The following is a 20,131-nucleotide window of genomic DNA, read 5'->3' as shown; positions in this document are numbered from 1 at the left end:
GGGTCATCCCGGGGTCTGTGAGCGTGGTGTGCCGGCCCTCCCCGGGGATGGGGCCCAGCCTTCCAGCAGCTCATTTCCCATTCTAGTCCTACGGCACCAGCCGAGGCTGGAGACGGGCACACAGGGGAACGCACTTGTAGGCTTTCCGGCTGGTTGGCTGTCCAAGCACAGCCTGCTGGCCTCAGCGGAGGGAGTCTGGCTTGAAGTGCCTTCATCCTAACGTTTAATTCAAAGATGTCTACGCAGTGAAAAGAAGGGAGAAGGGCACCAGGGAACAAAGCCTAGAGAAGGAAATGGAGTGGAAATGCAGTGGGAGGGCTGTCGGCTGGACGGCCACACCCTGGCCCCAGGACACAGGGACTTCCCTGCCTGCTGCTCCCCCAACGGGACCGCAGAGACCACCCCGAGGGACGGACGGGCCTCGCGCTGCAGCCTCACGTTGGTGCCCAGCACAGCTCACCCGTCACACGTGCTTAGTCCCTGGTCCTCTCCCATCTGGTGCTAGAATTTACTCTCTGATACGAGCGTTTGAGTAAAGATGTAAAATGCTCTGTGTTTAAAGACAGTTGTGAAGAACACATCTCCCAATACAGTGAAAAAGGAGATTTCAACCACACGTCGTTCTGTGGCAGCTCGCGAGGCTGTCGGCTGTCCACCCCAGAGCCACCCTGGCACACGGCCCTGCGCGGGCTTGAAGGACGGCCCGCGTGAGGCGCGGTCTCTGGAGGACGGATCTAGTGAGTCCTTGCAGAGATGACGGTTGTCAGCATGAAAGGGTGCACAGCGCCCCTTATAATTACGTGCACCGCGGAAGAGCCGACGTGAGTCGTTCCCGCAGAACAACAATGGGATGCCGGCTGGGGTGGGGGGGCAGGAAAATGCTTTTTCTGCCTCCAATTTAGTGATTCCCAATTAAGACCGGACCTTGTTTTCAAATTCACCACAACACACACAATACAGGTAAAATTACGTTACGCTAGCTGAAAGCCCTAATTAAAATGTTTCAGTAGAAACGCTTAGCAGAAATAGGGAGTTTTCATTTTTCAAAATATGCATTTGTTGGGGGTGACAGCTATTTACAAAAACCCCATTTCTTTCCAGCAAACAATTCTGCATAAAAAGTAAAAACCCCACCTCCTTTTGAAATGTGGTTTTTTGCCCAAAGCAATTTAGAGAGCACCACTTTGAAAAATCGTGTGTTCGGACTAGCGCCCACTTAGTTGCTTTCAAACGGAGAAATCTGTGATTAAAGTAAAGACCTGAACAGGGCTTCAGGAGGTAAACAAGGCAGCCCGCTGTGGATGGTCTCGGGAGTCCGCGTGGCCCGCTCCAGCCCAGGCAGGGCAGGGTGTGGACGAGGCCCGCGCTCTCCCAGCCCCCTCAGTGGCGGCCACGCGGCTGCCAGTGGGGAGGCAGTGGGTAGCGTAATGATCACAGAGCGGCGAGCGTGTCGTCTGTTTAACAATAATTCAAAGACAATTAGAATTATTTCATTCCGTGCACATTCTGTTGAACAGAAAATAATTCTGGGCAGAAGCACTTTGTATGTGTAGCAGATATAAGGCAACAGAAGGCCTTCTCAGCGTTTTGTGCAATCTTTAACCGAAAAAGAGTAAAGCAAATATTTAACTAAATGAACAGAAGCTTTAGATTTAAGATTTCCAAGGCAGGAAAAGTGTAATCAGAGGCAATCAAGTACGTTTCTACCAACAGCACGTTTCCACCAGGAACTCCGGCCCACGAGCCCAGCACGGTGCACGTGGGTGTGTGTCTCCCTCTACCGCGCAGCCTCCTGTGATCCGCGCGGCCTCTCCCGCATCCCTCGCTACTCTCCCGTTCTTTGTAGAACGCTCCTTACTTGTACGTACGTTATGCTCGCAAACACAAGCTCCGGGACGGCGGAGGGAGTCAGCTCCTGTGTCTGGGCCTCGATCAGTGTCTGTGAGATGGGGATGGGGGTGGAGGGGAGGCTGTGCGCGTGACCTGCGCGTGCCTGCCAGCTCTGGGATTCCATGTGCATGTGGACTTCTCTGTGCGTGCCCGTGGGAGCGTGTTGGCGGTAACCCTGAGGCTATCAGTCAAAGCCCATGCAGCTCACCTCATGCCCTCAGGTGGCCTTCTCCCTTGTGGACTGGGTAGGACAGAAGGACCCCAACAATCAAACAGGACTTACTCCCAGGGACTGCATAGCAGCGAGGGCCACGGGCTGCGGGTCCCAAGTATAACTAACACCAGCACTTTCCTTTCGCTATGGTTTCCCCCCACCCCCGGAAAAAGGAAAACTGTGTTGAATCCACATCCGTGTGGCTGGCAGGGTACGGGGAAGGTGTGTTCCTACAGCTCTCTACTTGCGCAGGCTTCACAAAACAAAGCAAGCCGTGCGCCGTGGGCTGTGCCATGACAGTTATTAGACGGCTGGGCGTGGTTTTCAGAACTCTAATCTGCATTAGAAACTCAGCAATAATTTCCCTGCAGTACAAACAAAACAGATTTTTAAACTCAAGCAGTCAGTGTGTCAAGACCAGGGACCCACGTCCTGAAGCCTTGAAGAGCTCGGAGGAGAAGCCGGTGGGCTGCCCGCGGCTGCGTCCCGCGGGGAGAGCCAGCTCCGTCCAGCCTGATGGCCTGGTCTTGACCATGACCCGGGAGGGGTGTGGGGCCAGGCCTCTCACTCCGAAATCGCAGAGAGTAAACATGAATGTTTTCCTTCTCTGTTCCTATCTGTCTGCCCCTGCATCTGTGTTTTCTAACATTGAGAGCAAATTTCACAGAATGTTTTCTTAAAAACAAGTGAATATCAAGCCAGAGTTTTTAAGTCAATTTTCTAGACGCCCAGTCTTCGTATGGGAATTTACTGAGAAACGGTAGCTTCCGTAATTGACATGAGAGAGGCTGACGTATGAGCTCAAGTTATTTTCCTATTTTCTTCTTCTGACTTGAGATTTAAGTAAATTATAGAAAATAATATACACACATAGAGGCTTGCTTGTAAATATTTTCTGAGAACCAGAGTGTTGGCTCCCGTATTTGGCCAATTTCTCGTGATATTCAGGACATCTGACCGGTCACCCTTTCCTGAGGCGTCCGCGTGCACCACTCACGGTAGTTAAATGCATCCTGAATTAAAACGTTAAACAATTTTTTCTGCCTCAGTAGACAGTGGAATGAAGAGTAAGTTTATTTTCAAGTGTTGGGAATTTCAGACCCGCCCCTGGTAAAGACGCATGTGCTGTTTCGAGCACACGGGCGTGTTAACGACACGCCCCTGTCTGTGTCCTCCGAACGGCGGGCGGCACTCCTGGGCGGAGTCCACGGGCTGCCCTCGCACGCGCCGGGCGGGAGCGCAGAACTCCCATTTACTTTCCTGACCTCTGCTCTCCAAGCAAAGACTGCACATTATTTAGTGCCGGATGACTTCCAGGAATTTAATGAGGCCTACGTGCAAATATGACAGATGTAATTACCATAGTTTCATTCCGCACAGCCAGGGTCTTCTTGGGCTGTAATTGTTAGCTTTTCGTTCAAGTGCTGCTAGGAAGCTCATTATCACCGTACCTTCAGTCATTTCAGAAAGAAGAGGTACCACGGTTCATCCTCACAACCCAAATGAGAAAACGAGAATGGTGGCGTGAAATGAGGGGAAACACAAAAGGTGCCTTAAATCCCTCTCTCTCCTGGTATCGCCTCCTGACGCGAGCCCCGGCCCAGTGGGTCTGGGGTGGAGGGTGCCGTCCCGCATTTCCCGTAACGGACACGAGGCCAGAATGGCGGGAGGGGTGGGAGCAGCTCGGGAGCCCCTCAGCCGCGGCCCCCGTGGGAGCGCCAGCGCTGCCGGACGGTCTCTGAGGAGGACGCGGCTCCTGCACGGACACCAGCTTCAGCCAGAGGTCACCAGACAGTGGGAAGTTGGAACCCGTAAAATGGGGGGGGGGGGGAGTTGGCATGCCCCAACTCTGAACACTCACCTTTTAGGCTTGAAAATAACTGCTCTGCGTCTCTTCCCGGCCCTGTGACATGGTTCATCCCGGGACAAGGAGCCCAACAGGAGGACACGGCTCGCCAGGCCGCTCTGAGCTGCCGGCACCGTGGCCCGCCACGGGGGACCACGTCCAGGCCCTTACCGCTCCCCCCTCACCAGAAACCATGCCCTACCCACAGAAGGAGAGTCTGCACCCCCATGAGGCTCTGGCTTGATTCTGAGTCAGAATTGACGGAAACTACTGAGCCCAGCAGGGCATTTATTGAGAAAGACCGAGCGGCTCCAGATGAGAACCCTGAGAACACAGATGGGGCCAGTCCTTGAGGCCTGCCTGTGCTGGCGCTGACGGAGCCAGTCCTCAACAGTACCTGTCGGAGCCAAGGTCTGGGCTCAGGGGGTGTAGACGGAGCAGCAGCCAGCTCTCAGCCGCTTTCTCGTGGTGAGGGTGCTACCCTGTGCTCTCGCTGTGCCCCGAGGGCCAGGGGACGGGCTCTGCCCCGCGGCACACCGGACTCCTAAGAATAAGCCTGAATTGGGGCGCCTGGGTGGCATAGCAGTTAAGCGTCTGCCTTCGGCTCAGGGCGTGATCCCGGCGTTCTGGGATCGAGCCCCACATCAGGCTCCTCCGCTATGAGCCTGCTTCTTCCTCCCACTCCCCCTGCTTGTGTTCCCTCTCTCGCTGGCTGTCTCTATCTCTGTCAAATAAATAAATAAAATCTTTAAAAAAAAAAAAAAGAATAAGCCTGAATTGCCAGGCACCCCGACACAAACGGGACCAGCAGCTGCTGCTTGAAACTAGAGGGTGAACGTTCTCAAGGAAGCCTGCCGCCGCAGGAACGCAGGAACGCAAGGGCTCGTTAGGACGCCACAGGGCGTGTCCCGAATCCACAGACGACCCACTGCCCCCCTTGGCTACCCACGTATCACCAGCGAGCTCCCCGAGCTGGAATCCTACATGCACTGTTCCGCCGAATGCAAATCTGAGATTTTAGTGAGATGTGCTGATGCTTCCCTGATGACCAACATTGACGCACACAGCTCACCAGGGGGTGGGGGTGGGGGCCACAACCAACCTCCCGCTAAGTCCCCACCGGCTCCCAAACTCTCTGCCACCAACCGCGCTGCCTGAAACACCCATTCCGTGGACACTCATTTCACTTTCTTCTTAGGATCGTTCCAACTTCAGTTTGAAAAGCCAGGCTGAGCACTGCCTGGTCTGACCTCTAACTCGTCACCCTGCGTCTGCTCTGACTTCCCTCCCGCCGCGCTCCGACAGGGTTCATGCCAGCGTGGGCTACGGGGGATTCTCTGGAAGCTGAGTGCTGCGGGTTATGCCCCCTCCCTGGGGGCTTCTGTCCTCAGAAAGCCCGGCCCCAGGGGCACAGCCCCACGCATGGCTCACATGCTTGTCTTGGGGGGACAGTCCGCCCTGGAAACACCCCCGGGGACCAGCCCGCACACACATCAGCCTCGGTGCCTTCCATCTCTTCAACAAAGGGAGGGCTGGGGTCTAACTGTTTCCATTTCCCCTGAATAAATAGGGAACGAGTGAGGCTAGAAAAGAGGAACGCCACCAACCACAGGGTGTCCTAAAAGCCACGGGTTCCAGTCAGTAAACCAGCAGCCGTGCTTGCTGGGACCCTCCAGCTGGCAGATCAGGACTGCTCCACCCGGTGAGGACCCAGCCCGGGCCGGCTGGCTGAGATGAGTCAACTGGTTAAGACTAACGACCTGGCTGAGACTAGTTGCCTGGCTGAGACTGGTCACAGGGCTAATAATACTAATTACCTGGCTCACTAGTCATTTGGTTGAGACCAGTCTCCTGGCTGAGACTAATTACCTAGTTGGCTAGTCGCCCGGCTGAGACCACGCGGGCTCGTGACCCAAGGGCAGATGGGGGCCCCGCCAGGATGTACTCACGATGGGGCTGGCGTTGATGTAGTCCGAGTTGCTATGGCTGTTCTCGGATTTCAGCAGGACCCTGGAGTGATCGTCTGCAAGCAAAGGCATGAAGTTAGATCCCACAGGCCTGTGTCCACAGGGGCTACACAAGGGACAGGAGGTGCCAAATGCCCTTCGAGGGCTGCCCGCTGCCCACTGTCCCTCCTTGGGGCTCTGTTGAGGCCACTTCTATCACTTCTCCCTCTGCCCTCCATTCACGCTCCTTCAGCATCAGGGTGGAGAAGCAGGGAGCAGATGACCCTAGTTACACCTGGCAGAATTGAGATATTCTCGGGTTTTTCTTAGAGTCCAAATACCAGGGTCAGGTGTTCGTCTGCAGGAATTTCTTTGGGGTTTCCCTTCAGCCAGCGGACACACGTGGCAGCATACAGCAGATACGTATCTACATGAACATTCAGATATCAGGCAACTATTCTCTACATGCAATTTTGTGGTCTGGAAATGGTTCAGTTCTGGAGATTACAGAGCTTTTCTTTTAAAGCGAGAACAGGAGAAAAAGAAAATGTGGCCGAAGAAGGAAGAGGGATGGTGCAAGGGGAGGCCTCAAACGTGCACCAGGATTTGATGGACATGGCAACCAGATGCATCCGTGGGGATTAGCGCCATGGGATTGTCAACGCTTCGTGTGTTTGATTCATGAATTATTCTTAATTCTGGTTCTGGAATAACCACCGTCCTGTGTACAGTGCCATCCCTCTTTGCCTGTTTTTGGGAATTCTCCAGGCTGTGCCCTCGGAGGGACATGGAGGAGGGAGCGCGGGGAGCAGGGCGGTGCCAGTTCCGACTAGTAACAGGCTCAGGGGAGGGATGCCCAAGACAGTCCCTCCTTCCTCCCACCTTCCCTGTCCTCTGCGAGGCGCAGCTGAGAACTAAAAGCCACCAAACGTGGCAGCGTGCTCAACCCTGTTATCTTTGCTCCAGTCGACGCCACTGGGTGCCACACAAGAACTATTTCTTTTCTTCTGAGAAACTACAGACAAGCTGGCTGGCGCCTTGGACACCAGGGACGTGGGGGGGGGGTGGGCTGTGAGTGTTTCACCCCAGCCCCGTATCCCAGCAGAGTGTCCAATTCCAGGCTCCCAACGTTGAAAGCAGCTCAGGCAGTGGGGGCAGGAAAGCCTGGGGACCGTGCCGTGGTTCGTGCTTCTTTCATGTCTCCAAGAGATTTTCCTTAATTTTTTTTTGACAACAACTCCGGGGTTTGGGAAACTTGGTGAATCTACTGGACTGGACATCATCCCATCGGTCTTACTGAGATATCGACGCTAGCTTTTGTCCAGTAGAGCTCAGACAGATGAGAAACACGGAGAGATGAGGCAGAGTGCACACACTGCGTGGCGTGCTTACATACGCATATGCCCTCGCACCCAACGGGAGTGGAGACGCTCGGGAAGCACTGGCCATGGCAGCTGCTGAGGTGCTCCCGACGGCGTGAATAAAGACGCAGAAACCCCATGTGCTCAGTGGTCACGGTTCCTGCACAGATTCATTCTTGAGACCGTGAAAATTGGCAGTGGCAGGAAATTGAAATAAAATTTACCAGAAAAATTGGTCAACTCGGACATCCTAACACGCTGCAAACGCTCCCGTACCCGGAGAAACTCAGGGCACCTGACTCCGTGTGACTCCCACCTCCCTCGCTGCTGTGACCTGTAGCTTGGGAACTTCTGCTCAGCCCTGCACGTAGGCACGCCAGTCACTGAAGGAATTTTGCTGACAGCTGAGACTCAGGCAAACCGCCCCTACTCGAAACCCACGCTCCCCCAAGGAGATACAAAAGTATGTACGGAAGTTGCTATGTCCAAGATTTATACGACCATCGTGGCTGGACTCCTGTCGACACAGATCAAGCAGCCAAGGATGGAGAAGTTTCACCGTCCTTCCCAGACCCTTTGTGGCTCCTGGATGTCTACAGTCATCAGTCACCTTTGGAACGCCAGCTCCCCCCCCTTCTCTCTCTCTTTTTAATTTAAATGCACTTAGCTAACATATAGTACATCATTCGTTTCAGAGGTAGAGCTCAGTGATTCATCAGTTGTGTATAACACCCAGTGCTCATCACATCACGTGCCCGCAGCCTTCATGCCCATCACCCAGCCTCCCCATCCCCCACCCCTCCCTTCTGCAACCCTGAGTTTGTTTCCCGGAGTCAAGAGTCTCTCATGGTTTGTCTCCCTCTCTGATGACTTCCCATTCAGTTTTCCCTCCCTCCCCCTATGGTCCTCTGTGCTGTTTCTTACATTCCACAAATGAGTGAAACCATATGATAATTGTCTTTCTCTGCTTGACTTATTTCACTTAGCATTATCTCCTCCAGTGCCGTCCATGTTGCAGCAAATGTTGAGAAGTCGTTCTTTCTGATGGCTGAGTAATATTCCATTGTATATATGGACCACAACTTCTTAATCCAGTCATCTGTTGAAGGACATCTCGGCTCCTTCCACGATTTAGCTATTGTGGACAATGCTGCTATGAACATTGGGGTGCATATGGCCCTTCTCTTCACTACGTCTGTATCTTTGGGGTAAACACCCAGTAGTGCAATGGCTGGGTCATAGGGTAGCTCAATTTTTAACGTCTTGAGGAACCTCCACGCTGTTTTCCAGAGTGGCTGTACCAACTTGCATTCCCTTTTCTTCACATAAAAGAAGGCCGCATTTGTGTGAGGCCAGTTGGTTCTTTAGGATGACAGGCTGCCATCTTGGTCTATTGGCTTTCTGGATAAAGTCACTTTCCTTATCCCAACACCGTGCCTCTTGACTTGCTGGCCTGTTGTGCAGTGAGTGGAATGAGCTTGGACCCGGTTACCCTACCCCTAAATGAAGTTCGAGAAGCCCAGTGCCACAGCGGGGTGCCTCATGAACACATCAAGCTGGAGACCCCCGTGCTGTGTGCCCAGAAGCAGATGCCTCTTCTGAAGGATGCACCAGGTCTGCTTGTTGCAGCTTACATAGAATTCTGGAATAAAAAAGCAGAGCTTCTGGCAGCTTCTAGAGGGTTCCAGAGGGCCTCCCAGGGGCCCTGCCCCATTAGAAATATGTTCAACACAGCCAACTTCAGGCACTGTTGATAGCGGCAATGGGGACCCCTCCTGACTGTCAGAGACACTTTCACAAAGAGCAGGGTCCCTGGTGAAGGGATGGGACGAGTATAGGGAAGAAGAACCACAGCCCCCAGACTCTGGCCTCTGAGGGCACGCTGTGAAGGTGCCACACGTCACCTGGACGGGCAGGCACAGGCTTGGGGGCTGCTGGGCGCCCTTCACCCTTGTCCAAGAGGACAGCACTGCCCTGTGCATAACCAGTCCAGTGACCAAGCACCAGCTGGATTTTCTAGTCAGAAAATTAAGAAAACCCTTCACAAATAGGGGAGTCTCGATGAAATAAAAACGCAATCTGGCACTTTTGCTCGGCACTCAGAGCTCTGCACTCTGACGGCCGAGGGGACAAGCTGTTTGGAGCGCCCAAGCCCGGCGGTGAGGACAGTCTGCACTCAGTCGTGCTGCCCCCGAAGCCCTGTTTCGGCCGTGCTCACCTCCTGCAGGACGCCCTCCTAAAACTGCTGTCAAGTCTGGGACTAGGGCTCCGAACGCTTTCGACTCGGCCTCCTTCTCAGCACGTGACGTGATTTGCAGCAGCACACTGGTTTCAAATTCACAGCGAACGAGTCGTGTTTTTAATATTGGGCCATCTGGGGCGCCTGGGCAGTTCCATCGGTGACGCGTCTGCCTTTGGCTCAGGTCACGATCTCAGGGTCCTGGGATGGAGCCCCGCGTTGGGCTCCTCACTCAGCGGGGAGCCTGCTTCTCCCTCTCCCTCTGCCCCTTCCCCATTTGTGTGCTTTGTCTCTCTCAAATAAATCAGTAATAATAAAATCCTAAAAAAATATATAGGGTCATCTGAACCTCCATCTGAAACATCTAGAGCCACCCCAGAAGGGTCGGAGCACAGTGAGGGGCATTGACGTTGCAGGGACGGCCCAGCGGGTATTTTGAGTCGTTGGGCAAACCTCCACAATCTTGTGGTTCACTTTTCCTGTTCATCTTTTTAAAACAGCTGATATGGGAGCCACTGAGCTGCCCTCAAGTTGAGCCTGGCTGCCTTTATTCCTTGTGTGGCCTGGCGGGGTGACAGATTCACTCGAGGTCACTTGAGCCAGAGGGCGGTGAGGCGAGGGTGGGGCTCGTGAGCAAGCCCTCCTCCCTCGCCTGTGCTCCCCTGGCTGAGCATGGCCAGTGCGAACTCGCACGCAGTCCCAGCCACGGAGCAAGGATTTGTAGCCCCCTGGGTTGCTTACACTTCAGCTGAGAAGGGCCTATGTTCTTTAGGGTCTTCGAGACCTCACTCGGGAGCCAGGAAGTGGATGCTCCGTGTCTTCCTGTCTGTGTTTGGCCCTAAGATGGAGTTGTGTTCTCTCATGAGATCTACAACAGTGAGTTTCATCAGGGAGGGGAGGAGAAAAACACCCACCAAGAAGAAACTTGTTGAATTACGCTGTGTGGGGCACGCTCCTTTTCTCAACTCCTTGTCCAGGCTTCTCCAGCGTTCTCTCTGCTCCAAGAGTAGCTTCACACATATTACCTCTCTTCTTCTGGGAACACGATGCCGTAGATAGAATGGGTCTGTGTCCCCATTTTAGACTGAAATGATTTTCATAGATGCCAACAGAAGAAACACGTTCCGGAATTTCTTCTTGATTATTACGGGACAAAGAGCACGTGGAGATGGCCCAGGGTACTTCTGGGGGCTGTGGCCGCACCATGAGTGGGCACATCCCACACGTGCTGTCGTTTAGCACACGTCCACAGGAACTGTTTGAGGACGGTGCGTGGTGGTCCCCGGTCCCCGACCGTCTTATAACACGAAGGGCAGTGTCCCCGAGGCACCCTGCGTATCTCATTCGTGCCAAGTGATAAATGTGGGGCAATGATCTTTGCAGCACGAGCAGATGACTTCCTGGGGGCTGAATGCCTTCGGATCAGGTGCGTGGGGGGGTCCCCGGTTGACACTGGCCCTGCACGAAGGAATGCTTCCCCCGAGCGCTCTGCCAGCGTCCTCATGGGGCTTTCAGCGGTCGCTGCTTTCTCTCGTGCTGGCTGGATGCCGTTTCCTTTACTTTGGTGGCGTGGCTGGTGGAAATGAGGACCGCGACTGGTGACCCACCGGCATCTGTGCTGCAGAGTCGGGGCTCTGCGTCTTTAATGGAGACCCGTCCCCTGGAGAAGCCCAGCGGCGTCGGTGGCCACAGTTTCTTCTCCGATTTCACAGGTCCGTGGATGGTTTAGTGTAGCCCATCTCTCAGCTCTCTGCGGCCATCGGGCTCCCAGCTGCTAAAGCTGGTCTAAGGATCCCAGCCAATCACACGCGGGAATGTCTTTACTGACTTGGACTCGGCAGCGTTGAGCAAAGCTGTAAATTTCCGTGTATTTGTTTTAAGACTGAGTAGCTACACAGGCAGCGTGCTTCTTTGCAGATTCGGGAAGCTGAAGACCACAGGGAGATTAGGAAACATACTTGCTCTGAAGCGTAAGTCCTCTCTAGAAAGGCCAGCTCAAGTTCCCGTGGCCTTCCCTTCCTCGGTAAGTAGGGGGGCACCCTGCTCTGAGGTAAGCGTGCTGGAAATTCTTAGCTCAAACTCTAAAGATCATCAAACCTCCCAGAAGAAAAAGCAACAGGGTTCCGCTCAGCGCCTTGTTGGATCAGGACATGGTGCTGTGTTTGGGCGGTCTGGCTGGTGAGGTCCCAGGCTGACAGCATCCTCCTGCGTCCAGAGATGCTGAGAGCATGTGACCCATTCTGTCACCTACCCGTCACCCAGCACAGAGGCTCATGTCAGCCTCTAGCCCAGATGCAGCAGAAGGAGGTCTCGGAGTGCCACGACGGCCTGGTCTCCTATCTCATGGCTTCAATATTTTCACCCACATCTCTGCAGATCTCTTAAAAAGAAATCCCCAAATAAGATTGCCAGCTAGTTCTGCAGGTGAACGACAGTGCAGAGGATGACGAGGCCCGGACCACAGCGGGACACCCACGCTGGAGGCAGCTCCTTCTGTGCAGGCCTCACCCACCACAGTGCAGCTCTGGGGAAAAGGCACACCTGTGCACGGAGCACAGCACAAGCAGGAACCGACTCCAGGGGTTTCCGGTGTCTGTGGCCTGGCACCGCCCACCCAGCCCCCGTGGGTCAAGCGTTGACCTGTGTAACACTTGTCTGCAGGACAAAGATACGTTGGAATCCCTACTTCCAGGACCTCACATGTGACCCCACATGGAAGCGTCTGGTGTCTACGGGCAGAGGGACTTTGGACACAGAGGCAGACGTGGAAGGAAGATGATGTGTGTGCATGCCAAGCAGAGAGCCTGGACAGGTGCTCCCTCACAGCCTCCGACATCCCGCCTCCAGGACCGAGAATTAATTCCTGTTGTTTCTGCTGCAGCCTGTGGTCTCGCGGTGCCCCGGCCCCCACCCCTGGAGTCGGGTCTCCATCCCGCTCCAGCTTCCTCATGACGGGCTGGCCTTCCCCTCACCAGGCTCGTCCTGCTTCCTCTGACCCGGTTTCCCCGTCTCTTCAACCAAGAGACTAACCCGGGCAATCAAGAAGGGTCCTACCAGTGGTAAAGAATCAGGATTCTCTGAGAGCACTCAGCAAACAGACATGGGGTCGTGTCCATGAGCTCGGGCCCCAGGGAAGGAGCGGGCGCTGGCAGTGCTGGGAACAGCGGGCGGCTGGTGGCAGCGGGTGGAAGGGGTGCTCTTCTCACGTTGGTGTTGGGGCCGCGCATGCAGAGCACACACGCAGGGCACCTCATCCGAGGTGGAGGGCAAAGCCGAGGGAGGCGGTGTGGCCGGCGTCTTGGGGGAACGGTGCCACAAGCACAGCAGTGATGAGAGCACAGCCACGCAAGCACAGCCATGTCGTCTGTGTAATTCTGCAGAGACCGGCAACTAACGCACTAGGATTTCACATCTCCTCATGCGAGGAACCACGACACACACGTGGCTGAGACAAGGAAACGCACGAGACGCGGGTGGCAGTGTGGCTCCCGCAGCCTCCAGGCGGTGGGCAGTCACACACATTTAAACAAAGTAGAAGACACAGAGCTGTGTTTTGTTGAGAACACTGGCTGCCTCTAGAAAACAATCCCACCTGCATCTGTGTCAACCGGGGGTACTAGAGCCCGTTTGGGGGGTGGACGGTAGGCACAAGCTGTCGTCTTTGAGGGATAGTCCTGATGTCTGAAGGGGACCCAGGTGCACAGAGTGAACTCTGACCCTCTGAGACGTCATTATCCCCAGGCCTTGCCAACTAGGATGCTTCTGGAAAAGTAAAGGAAGAAAGCTCGGCAGGAAACGTGCTGATTAACATAACGGGGGGGGGGAGGAATGCCCAAATACCCCACAGAACAAGCCCTTTACACAGGAGAAGGGGTGTGGCCCTGGGGACGGAGGGACACAGAACAGACGCGGGAGCAGCTTCTGGCTTCCTCCGTCCCCGCGACAGGGCCTGAGCAGCCAGCACCCCACACCAGTGGGAGCACAGTGGCTGTGGCGGGCCCAGCACTGCCAGGGACGGTGAGCTGCTGTAAAGCAGGCGGACATTGGGGCAGGACCACGAGACCCATGGACCCGGGTGTCTGGGTGGACGAAGGAGACATGGAAGCCACCCGCTAGGGAGAGGGGGTTCCTTCCACATCCCAAAGGACTGGCCCAGAAGCTCCCTGTGGGCCCGCGCTCAGCCAATACCACAGCAGATGACCTCTTCCTCAGGCACAAAGGTATCCCCCAAATCAGTGGTGCCCGGGACCCTGGAGAAGCCCATCAGTGTGGGACCAGGCCATCGTCTGGGCCAACAGACAGTTGTGCAGATGATGTGGTCATCTCTTCATCTCCATCATGAGACCCGCACAGAAATATGGTTCCACGGTCCCCTTGTGAGAGCTGTGGCCGCCGTGGCTGAGTGAGACGAGCACGGTGGGTGGAGGCATGGACGGGGTGGGTCCCCTGTGGCTGCCGTAAGGAGTGCCACGCCCAATGGCTGCAGACACCCCGTACTCGCTAATTACGGGTCTGCAGCTGGGAAGTCTGAGATGAGTCTTCATCAAGGTGCGGACAGGCTGGTTCCGAGGGTCCAGAGAGAACGCACCTCCTTGCCTTCTCCCACTGAGATGCGCCCACATTCCTGGCTCGCAGCCCCTCCCCTCGGCCTCCCTCCTCCACACACCCCTACTCCAACAGTTCTGCAGAACCGCCTTAAGTCAGTGTCCGCTGATCAGCAAACCCTCGTTCCTTCTGCCACGGAAATCCTGCTCCCACGAGGGGACTGGTCACAGACACTGGGGGTTGAGACGTGGGCATCTTGGGGCCGTTGATGGGCTGCCACACTCAGCAAAGTGACAGAGTGTAATCCGTCAGGGACTCAAGGTGTCTCTGGAAAGCAAATGGGCTCTGTGCTCCCAGGTTCCCGCTGACTGTTACGGACCACGTGGCCAGTGGGTGACGCTCTCCTAACCCAGCTCAGAAGGCACCACGCGGACGAGGTCTGCATCCCTGCAGAGACCACGGGACATCTTCTGGAGGCCTCGCTGCTAGAAGTGCAAGCACTCTCTAGGCAAATGGGAATGAAGTGAAGGAGACGAGGTGGGAAGAGGCGGAGGACAGGGGAAGGCAGGAGGGAAGCACAGGGTTAGGAGTGGGAATTTCCTGAGCTCCTGAAAGTCCCCAGTGTTGCTACTCGCCTGCATTGACTTCTAATAAGGAAAACATTGCTGAATTCATGGTAACCTTGAGAGGAACACGGCCAACTTATCTTTAAGTGTTAGGTTGCCAAGAAACAAAACCCTGGATGGACAGTTAATATGTAAGCAGATGAGAGAATTTGTTCCAGAGGCTCTAGAAGGGCCCAGCCCCAGAAAGACGGGAAACCCTCAGCATCGGGGCCCCGAGGGCACAGCTGCAAATAACCCAAGTACGGGAAGGAGAGACAGGCGTCCAGAGAAGCAGTGCGTGCAGGATTTCGGAGGCCACGTGCGGCCATACATCCAAGGATGGGGTCAAGGGGGGGCACAGACCTCACAGGAAAAGCGTCAGGAAGGCTGACACCCTCAGTGGGTTGATGATGGAAAACAGAGAGGGGATAATCGAAGAGTCTTTGTTGCTGCATTTGTTTAAACCTAAAGATCTCAGCAGGCAGGAGACCTCTGTCTGGGGCAGAGGAAGCCACTGTAACCGGCGACTGAGAGAAAATGTATTCGATTAGAGCTCTGCCTGGACCATCTCTCTCCAAAGCAGGAGGCGCAGAGAAGAGACGGGGTTGACAGATGGTGGGTGGACACCACTCACCACCAGCCGGGTGAGCGAGGTCAGCCTCTCATGAGCCCTCCAGGTGAGGCCACAGAAGCACGTTCACGGCTCACGTCCACGGCAGCCACGTGGAGATGTGGAGACTGCCACGGCCACTCTCAATCCCTGGGCCTTGGCCAGACCAAACCAGAACGGGGCAGGGAGGGGACAGCAGGCTTGCAAGCCAGCAGGTGAGCTTCCCACGGCCCTGTTGAGATGGTCAGACTCCCAACTGGACCATTCGCGAAACCAGAATGGGAATGTGGTCAGTAGGAGAGCAGTTTCATTAGGGACGAGTCACATCAGAAAACAAAAGGGTGTTGTTTTCAAAAGACTGCAGAGACGGAACGTCCAACATGCAGTGATGAACCTTGATTTCGTCGCAGTGAACACATCACCGTCCGGGTGTGCCTGGAACGCTTGGGAATGCCGAAGAAGGACCGGAGTGAGATGCTCGTTTTCTCAGTTGTAACAACAGGGTTGCAGTAACGTAGGGAATGTGACGTCCTTATTTGTGGGAGGCACAAGTATTTACGTAGTTGTCACGATGCCTAAAACTCACCTCGAAATACTTCAGCCAAAACATGAGCGCAGCACACACGCGTCGAGGAAACCGGCCCCGTACTGACCAGCAGCTGTTGAGTCCGGCTGGTGGGCACATAGGCCACCACCCGGCTATCCCTTCCACCTGAGCGTTTTAACACGTTTGCAGTAAAGTGTGTGGAGGAAAACCATGCCACGCTGGTGATGTTCCTTCTTTGCAGGGGCTCCTGGGCTGGCCCACACGGGCATCCCTCCTGGTCGGATTTCGCTGCTGGGCAGTCCTCTGTGGGGCAGGAGGGCGGCCTGGGGCCACCTGCTTCACTTCTTAAGCTCTGGCTCTTCTACTCGAACGGGGAACACAGGACCCGAGGCTCTTGGGTTCACGTCTGCAGCATCTCCCCCCGCGTCTGCACGTAAGTGCTCCGTGAGCACCTCGGCGTTCCCGGGGCCGCACAGCAGGGCTGCAGGCAAAGGCTTCGCTCACCAACAGCCACCGGATGTCCCTTCACAGACCTGTGTCCGCGTGAGGGGGCCCCAGGTAGGGCAGTGCCCCGTACTGGCCCCGTCGGATGTGTTTTTACAGACGACTTGAAGACGCATAAATCACATTTGTCAAACGTGCAGATGGCAGAAGGCGGACGGCGGGGAGGCAGCGTGTCAAACCAGGAACCAGACTCTCCCTGATTGTGAGGAGGACCCGCTGACAGCTGAATGCACAGCACTTCGGTAAGGACGGGCGGGGACGTGGGCATCTGGGGTGACAGAAAAGACAGCCAACCTCGCGGCTTGTGACGTGCCTCCTGCGCGAGGCGTGTGGACAGGTCAGGGCAGAGGCACGCTCCCCGCCCTGGGGCAAGGGAACCGGAGCCTGTCCAGAAGAGGGTGGGCTGGGCCACTGGCCGGGTGTCAGGGTCCCAGACCTCATACCCCCCGAGGTCAGTCCGTACGCAGCACCGGGCGGCGAGCGCTGGAGAGTGGACGCAGCCAGGCCACATGGGGTCTTATGAGCCTGCCGTCTGGCTCCGAGGGAAGGAGTAAAAGGAATATAAAATCTGAGCTCTGAGGGGCTAAGTTGTGCCGACGGTCACTGCAGCTCCTGCCCCGGTTCTCGGAGGCGCGGCGGAGCTGGCAGTGGGGGACGTGCCGTGACAGGGTAGGGACACCACTCCTAGGTCCCCTCAGGACATGAAACACTGTTTTTGCCTCTTTCTGGCTTCCCTTCAAAACAAAACCCAAAACCCAAAACCGCCCCTTCTGCCTCAGGCAGCACGACTGCCCGGGACGGGGTCTGCCTGACGTCGCCGAGAATGTCTGCTGCGGTATTGTCCCTGCCACACCGACAGACCCACAGCCTCCCCCAGTCCGGACGCAGAGAGTCCGCCGGCTGAGACGGTCGAGGGGCGGCCAAGTTGGGAACTTCTGTGGCCCCGTAACTTCCTCGTCGAGGGGAAGTGTGTGCAGAGCCTTTCACACAAGAGGGAAGGAGTCCTGCCTGCTGGTCAGATTTCGGAGGTGTACCCACGACCGATCGTTCCAGGCAAACCAGGGAAAGTGTGGGTCACTCGGGCCAACGCAGGACACCGCTGTGGGGATTCAGCTCAGAGTTCAGAAGAACAAATTTAAACCAAAGGTTTGTTTGGAAAGAAATCAGTTCCTGTGTGTTTTAAGGAAAGCAACGCTCAGCCAAAGTCCTGCCGTCTTGTATGAATGTGGGATAGTCATTTCTGTGGAAGTTTGAAATTTTTGTTCATTTTTCCAACACGGAAAATCTCAGGCTTGTGCACGAGCACATAGGGGCGGCGTGCCCCCTGCAGAGGGTAAGGGTTTATGCCCCAGCGCCCTCATCCGTCAAGCGCGGGGAGTCGAGGCGACAGGCCTTGTGCAGGGTTCACCCGCGGCCGAGCCCGGTGCCGCCCCAGCGCCCTGACCTCTGGGCACAGCCAGACAGGGTCGGCCGTCCTCCCCCAGGGCTGCCAGGCTGAGCTGGGACCCCTTGAGCCGCAAAGCCCTGGAAGCCAAACTGGGAAGTGCCTTTCTCTCCGTCTCTCCACGTCCGCATCCTGAGCTGTTCGCTCTCTGGTTTCACCTCTATGTACTTTTCTGTCTCCGTCTATTTCTCGGTCTTGTTTTTCTAACACAGAATAAAAAACACTTTTTTTTTGTTTTGTTTAAGACGGTGTACCACAATACCATCATATTCCTGTTCTTAATCTAAAGAGCAGATGAGCAGAATATTGCGTAATTCTTTTTAAAAGTACATTTAGAAAGCATATCGGATTCTGAAGTTCTGAGATGACATAGCCACACTCGGCCCAGCGCCAGTTAACCACCTCATAAATCCTCCTTCGAAAGATACTGTGGAAGTAGCTGGAGCCTCCAGGCTGTTGGGGAGAGAAGCTGACGTCCCGGCCACCTCTGAATTTCCCACACGACCTGCCAGCCTAAACTCTGGAAGCGGGAGAGGCGTCTCAGATGGGCCCCAAACGCGGAAAGACGCGAGGAGCGTGACAGGCAGGGGGGGCGTGTGGCCTGTGCCCTGGGTCGGGGAATCTGCAGGGTCCAGCTGGTGGACCCTGAGGACGCCCACCGGCCCACAATGCGGAAGTCAGGCAGTCACTTCCTCCTGCTGGTGGAGGAACCGCTAAGAAGTGCTTCCTTGCACGGAGAGGTGTGGAAGCAGGAGGACGGGAGGCCCAGGCCACAGGGCTCCCGCCCGGGGCATCCTAGAACCTGTCAAACCACGCAACCGGGGAGCTTGGTGGAAGGGACAGGGAGGGTCACGGCACAAGAAGTGGATGCTGGGGACAGCCGGCTCCAGCTCCCACCCACCAGTGTGGATGCCGGGAGGAGTGGTTCTGCGCTGACGAGCCCCAGCCATCTGCTCACGGGGTCCACATGGGCCTGCAGAGGTTGGAGGCGCAGGGAGCCCACCCCCAACACCTAGCTGTTCCACCATGGAGCTGATTCTGTGTCACGAAGCGCGAGAGCGCCACAGGAAGCAGGATTTCTGAAAGAGGAGGCAATTATCTCCAGTGCAGACTGGCAAGACCAGGACGGGTCCACGCCACCCCCCAGCATCCTACCCGGGAAGGGGTGTAGGCTGAGATGCAATGGTAAGACTCCCCCAACAAGTGAAGACGGCCAGTAGCATGGAGGACAGGGCGGTCACTACGGGTCATCCACGAAAATGTTCCTGTGCCAACAGCGTGCTGGCCCTGCCCTAACTTCCACCACCCGCACAGCTGCCCCTTCAGGACCCAGGACAGCAAGCGGCCCAGCCAGGCTGCTGGGGCACCAGCCACCTATCCCCAGCGCCAGGAGAAGAAGGAAGAGGCTCCGGTTAAAGGGCGGGTGTCAGGGCTCCCACGACCTTGGGAGGGGGCGCTCTACCATCACTAAGTCCTGGCCTGTGGGCACAGGGACCCCATGGGCTCTCTGCCATGCTCTGGGTTTTCCCTGCGGGAGGGGTGCTGGAGGAAGAGGCTTTGAGTTTTCATATTCACCATCTGGGACCTGAAGCGACCAGACCCAGGGAGACACTCCAGCCAAGCTTGCGGAGTGTGTGTTTGCCCCCAACAGCTACGTACTTGAGGCTCAGGTGAAAGCTGCCCCACCTCCCAGCCAGGTCCTCCTCGAGCACCGCGGCCGAGGTCCACCATCACCCCTCCCAGCCTGGCCGGTCCCGGCACACAGCAGGTACTTAATAAATATGTGCGTCAACTGCCCGCTTTTTATTACTTTTCTTCTAAACATAAAAGCTCCTATTTTTATTTTTTAAAAATTTAGAAAGATTTTATTTATTTGAGAGTGTGAGTGGGGGGAAGGGCGGGGGGGGGAGAGAGAGAGAGAGAGAGAGAGAGAGAGAGAGAGAGAGAGAAGCAGACTCCCTGCCGAGCAGGGAGCCTGATGCAGGACTTGATCTCAGGACCCTGAGATCATGACCTGAGCTGAAGGCAGACACGTAACTGACTGAGCCCCCCAGGGGCCCCTAAAAGCTCCTATTTTTAAAGCTCTTCAAGGATAAACCCTCAGACCTCATGGAAACGGAGGGCCTGGTCTGAAGCCCCGGTGAACTATTAGAAAACACCATGCCCAGTAGTGTGTTCAGGTTTCAAGTGTCTGTGGTGCCCGGGTCGGTGTGGAAGGCAACACAAGGGGCCAGTTTTAACCTGTTTGACCTGTAAGCTTGGATCAGACCGCTGCCATTTACCATCAGAGCACCTCCCGCGGCTCTGCCGGGCCCGGTGAGGCGGGACCCTCGGGAGCGAGTCTGCACCACGGCCCTGGGGCCCCAGGCCGGCTGCATGC

General features: G+C 55.8%; 1 protein-coding gene across 1 annotated transcript in view; it reads right to left on the bottom strand.

The window, feature by feature from the left end:
- PTPRN2 (protein tyrosine phosphatase receptor type N2) overlaps positions 1-20,131 on the bottom strand; it is a 796,662-nt gene that overhangs the window by 40,425 nt on the left and 736,106 nt on the right. The window contains exons 15-17 of the mRNA XM_040644526.1: positions 18,009-18,028; positions 12,307-12,311; positions 5,900-5,973 (exon numbers count right to left, since the gene is read on the bottom strand). Coding sequence (XP_040500460.1) covers positions 5,900-5,973; positions 12,307-12,311; positions 18,009-18,028 — 99 coding nt within the window. The remainder of the gene's footprint in view (positions 1-5,899; positions 5,974-12,306; positions 12,312-18,008; positions 18,029-20,131) is intronic.

Source organism: Ursus maritimus, unplaced genomic scaffold (assembly GCF_017311325.1).
Source record: "Ursus maritimus isolate PB19 unplaced genomic scaffold, ASM1731132v1 scaffold_3, whole genome shotgun sequence".
NCBI lineage: Eukaryota > Metazoa > Chordata > Mammalia > Carnivora > Ursidae > Ursus > Ursus maritimus.
The sequence above is the reverse complement of the archived record's forward strand: the minus strand, read 5'-3'. Positions and strand labels throughout refer to the sequence as shown.